The 4,650-nt window shown below is 44.1% G+C and overlaps 1 protein-coding gene across 1 annotated transcript in view; it reads right to left on the reverse strand.

Moving 5' to 3' along the window:
- Positions 1 to 146: 146 nt before the first annotated feature.
- stil (STIL centriolar assembly protein) overlaps positions 147 to 4,650 on the reverse strand; it is a 15,594-nt gene continuing 11,090 nt past the window's right edge. The window contains 4 exon segments of the mRNA XM_050055613.1: positions 147 to 2,122; positions 2,507 to 2,775; positions 3,381 to 3,471; positions 3,651 to 3,876. Coding sequence (XP_049911570.1) covers positions 1,567 to 2,122; positions 2,507 to 2,775; positions 3,381 to 3,471; positions 3,651 to 3,876 — 1,142 coding nt within the window. The 3' untranslated portion in view covers positions 147 to 1,566.

Below are 4,650 nucleotides of genomic sequence, written 5' to 3' on the forward strand. Positions count from 1 at the left end.
CACCGCTGTGATATGAGTTAATCTGAGAGACAGACTGATGGAGGCAGCAGTCGACCAGCAGCTCCTGTGTTCACTGGTGTTAAATCACTGGTTTTCTCCTCCTGTGTTCACTGGTGTTAAATCACTGGTTTTCTCAGTGGAGTCTGGCTGTGACGAGAGAGAAAACAGCTTCATTGTCCCGTCTATCATCAGTGTGACATTAAGATGAAGCAGTGAAAATATTCTCAATATAACGTACACTTAAACTGAGGATGATTTTTAAGGAGTCTAAAACACATTTAGTTTCTGACTCCGCCCACAGCAGGACGTCCTTCATCCTCCATGTCAGACTCCAAACTGCTGACTGACGTCTGCTGTAGGAAACACACTGACTGTGGATCAGTGCCTCACACAGCACAACATGTGAACGTGTGAACATGTGAACTGCCCCTTTAATGTTCAGCATTTCAGGAAATATTAAACTTTTCCTTTGACGGGCAGCATCTTCATCAGCAGCATCTTCATCAGCCTGGGAAACCAAAGCTCAGATGTCCCACATTTGCTCGCACCGCTTCTGATCACGCCTGCTGCACATCGACAACTGACTTGAGGACACACAAAAACGAGGCGTGTGTGCGGCTCTGACGTCGTCACATAGAAACATGTTCAGGTGTTAAAAGTGTGACGAGTTTTATTTGTGAAATCATAAATATTAAAAAAACAATCTGTGCAAAAGACTTTTCACATTAAAACAGGAAGTGACGACAAAAAGCTCAAACACACAAACTTCCGATAAAAAGAGTCAAAACAGACACAAGGTGGCAGATTTCCAGTAAAACCAGTAAGTCCATAAAAACCAGGACGTTAGCACGTTTCATAAGATCAGCTTTGAGACGCTGCAGCCGGTCGGACACAGAGTGTTTCACACCAGTTCTCACAGCTGACTGAAGATGGAGGGCTTCCAGTAAAACCAGTTCCACCACGAAGCAGGACACAAGTCAGACCAGCTCAGAGCTTGTACGGGAGCTGATCAGAGACACAAGGATTTAAATTCAAACAGTCACTGAATGTTTGATACTGAAAATATTTAAAACTTTGTCTTTGAAAACTGAATTTAGATTTTTATATTTTTTGATTTTAAAAAGCTCAATTTGAATCATCTTCTTCCACAACGTTCACAGATTTGTTTTAGTTTAAGAAGTTAAAGAATTTAAAAAGACTGATATTGCTGTAATCTGATTGGTCGTATTCAGATCCAGAAACAAGCATGACAAAACCTGTCCTGTCACACGGAGCCCAGGTGTTCCTGTTACACGTTTTGACCAATGTGAATCTTTTTTGTTTTTTATCCTGAAACTTGAAATTTTGCATCTGAATTTGTGAAAATTGAGAAAAAAATAAAATAAAAATCAACTTTTAAAACTGCAAATCAGGAAATTTCAGATTTTATATCAACATGAATTCAGATAGTTTCCAAAGTAAAAGTTTAAATTTCAGTGTAAAGTATTTGGTGGCTGTTTAAAGTCTAATCGGTCTCCGCACTGGGCGCCGCAGCTCAGACCAGACTCCATTTTAAATACGAGAGAGTCAGAAGAGTTTGGGCAGCTGTCTAAGGCGGCTCAGGTCCAGGATGTTTCCAACTGATCCTTCCGTCTCAAGGCTGCCCGCACTCACTAAAGATGGCCGCCTGCTGGAACAGTTCTCCTTGTCGGCTGCGGTCGGTTTGGTGCCGCCAGCTAACAGCTGCATTTTGGGCCTCAGGTCCCGGATCAGCTGACTCTGTGGGAGGAGCTTCACATTCAGAGCTTCGGTCAGCGGCTGGCGAACCAACACCTTCTGAGCATCGACCTCCTCCTCCTCCTCTTCCTCCTCTATCAGGCCATACCTCCTCATGTACTTCCTGGTGGCCAGAGACATGTTGCTGGGCGACAGCAGGGAGTTGTTGGAGGAGGCGGGGCCTGTGCAGGGGGTGTGGCCTCCCAGAGACAGTCTGCTGAGCTGAGAGTCACTCAGGTAGCGCAGGGCGATGGCGTTGGCCTCTAGACTCAGATCCACGCTGCCTCCTGGGAACAGCGAGCTCGCTGTCGGCTCACTCACGCTCAGTCGAGACAGAACGGCCGCCGGGTTGATGCTCGCCAGAGTGCTGTAAACACACAGACGCACAGGGGTCATGTGACATCAGCTGATCTGAGCCGTCAGGAAGATTCACACACTGTAAAAAGTGTCGAGATCTGATCATTAAAATAAATCAGTGAGATTCTTAAAAAAAAAAATCATTATTTAATTTTTAACTAAAAACTGACATTAATGTGTTTTATGAATAAATTAAAACTGTCGGCTGAATCAGTCAGACCTCAGTGAGCTTCACACAGTGTCAGAGAGACTCCACTGACACCTGCTGTGGGGGAGGTGTAACTGCAGAGCGACACAGACAGTGAGTGAGTGAGGGTCACCTGTGTCGCCCTCAGCCTGAGACCTGAGCAGAAGCATGAAGGAGCCCTGAGGTGTGTCCAGGTGAGGTCAGTACCTGCTGCTCTCCACAGTCTGCTGCACTCGTCTGTCTGACGCCGTCAGATCCTCTCGGTCTACGTCGACTCCGAGCTGCTGCAGCTGCCTCACGGTGGCACTGACCACCAGGTCTCTACCACAGCTCTGTTTGCTCCTGGACTGAGAGAACTGGGAACACTGGGAGGACTGGGAGTGGTCAGAAACCGCAGACAGGCTCCTCCTCCTGGACTCCTCCTGCTCCACTTCCTGTTTACCATCTGACTCCTGGAGACGACTGGTCAGCTGATTCTGAGGAGAGACAGAGAAGAACTTCCTGAGTATTTAACACTTATTGTTTATTGTTTGTTTAGTATTGTTGGTTTTTATCATGTGATGATGTCACAGACTCCATGTTTCTTTTTTTCATGNGAGACGACTGGTCAGCTGATTCTGAGGAGAGACAGAGAAGAACTTCCTGAGTATTTAACACTTATTATTGTTTATTGTTTGTTTAGTATTGTTGGTTTTTATCATGTGATGATGTCACAGATTCCATGTTTCTTTTTTTCATGTGATGATGTCACAGACCCCATGTTTCTTTTTATCATGTGATGATGTCACAGACTCCATGTTTCTTTTTTTCATGTGATGATGTCACAGACTCCATGTTTCTTTTTTTCATGTNTATCATGTGATGATGTCACAGACCCCATGTTTCTTTTTATCATGTGATGATGTCACAGACCCCATGTTTCTTTTTATCATGTGATATTGTTCTTTTTTCTGTTATTGTTTTTATTCAACTTTTGTTGTTGATTTTTTTGTTGTTCTTATTTTTGTTCTTGTTGATTGTTGCTGTCATTTGTTAATTTTGTTGTCGTTTGTTATTGTTGTTTGTTTGTCAAGGATGTTACCTTTAGGCTGTGGAAGAAGCTCTGCTGGTCGTCTGCAGCTCCGTACAAGCTGACACTCTCTCCCAGGACTGGACTTTGCAGACGGCTGAAACTGAAACACACCACAGGTCCAAATTCAACTCACAGTCTCAAGTCACAAGTCTTTAACAACAAGTCACAAGTCTTTAACTGACACCTTTATCCAGTCAGTGGTTTCAGACAGGTGGGGACAACCTGACTGACATACTGAAATAGGCCTTGGGATGCTACCTGACGTTAGCAGAGTCTCACCTGTGCTGACCAGAGGGGGAGCAGGCAGCCCCCTGACCTGTGATGTCACCATCCTCAGCTCCATCCACTGGCCCAATGACGGACAGGTCAGTGTGTGATGGGGGTTTGCAGGAGGAGGGGCTGAGAGAGGACGAGTGTGGAGGCGTGGGGGAGGAGGGGAGAGGAGCCTGTCCCTCCTGATGGGGGAGGGGGAACTGGACAGGATCCCCCCAGAACAGACTGGCACCTGAGAACAAGAGCATATCAGATGTAAATCATACCTGCTGCACACAGGTGAGTCAGTACTGGAGGAGGAGGAGGAGGAGGAGGAGGAGGCGGCAAAGGAAAACAGAGGAGGCTTTGTCAGCAGAACAATTTAAAACTTTTTAAATGAAAACAAACTCTCAGCTCCCGTCTGTACGGATCCAGATGTTTTTATAAACTGATATTTTTTTCCCCTCTGTTTTAAAAAAGAATTCTGTCCACACGTGTTCATTTTACAAAATATCTCCGTCTACACTAAAACGCTAAAACAACTCCAGACGCGTGCAGTGTTCACACAGGTGGTGCCGCCTGCTGCTGTAACTGAAGGATTTTCACAACTAAAAGTCGGAACAGTACAAGTTTATGTAATGCTGCAGCCGCTGCATCATTAACAACATGGTCCTGCAAATATTTCACAATAAAAGCCTCATGCTAACAAATGAAGGGATTGTCCACAGAAATGCTGTCTGGGGACTTTTATTTTGAAACAGAAACAGGAAGTGTTGAGTTCAAAGTAAATACTTTTAGTTTTATTATGTCTGTGACAGAAACACTGAAACTGTGGTGAAAGATGGTGTGATGTCAGTATGATCATCACAAAAAGAAAAAGAGAAGAAAAAGAAGAAGAAAAAGAAGAAAAAGAAAAAAGAAAAAGAAGAAAAGAAAAGAAAAAGGAGAAGAAGAAAAAGAAAAAGGAGAAGAAAAAAAAGAAGAAAAGAAAAAGGACAAGAAAAAAAGGAGAAGAAGAAAAAGAAAA

This window comes from Epinephelus moara, chromosome 10, assembly GCF_006386435.1.
Source record: "Epinephelus moara isolate mb chromosome 10, YSFRI_EMoa_1.0, whole genome shotgun sequence".
Lineage (NCBI taxonomy): Eukaryota > Metazoa > Chordata > Actinopteri > Perciformes > Serranidae > Epinephelus > Epinephelus moara.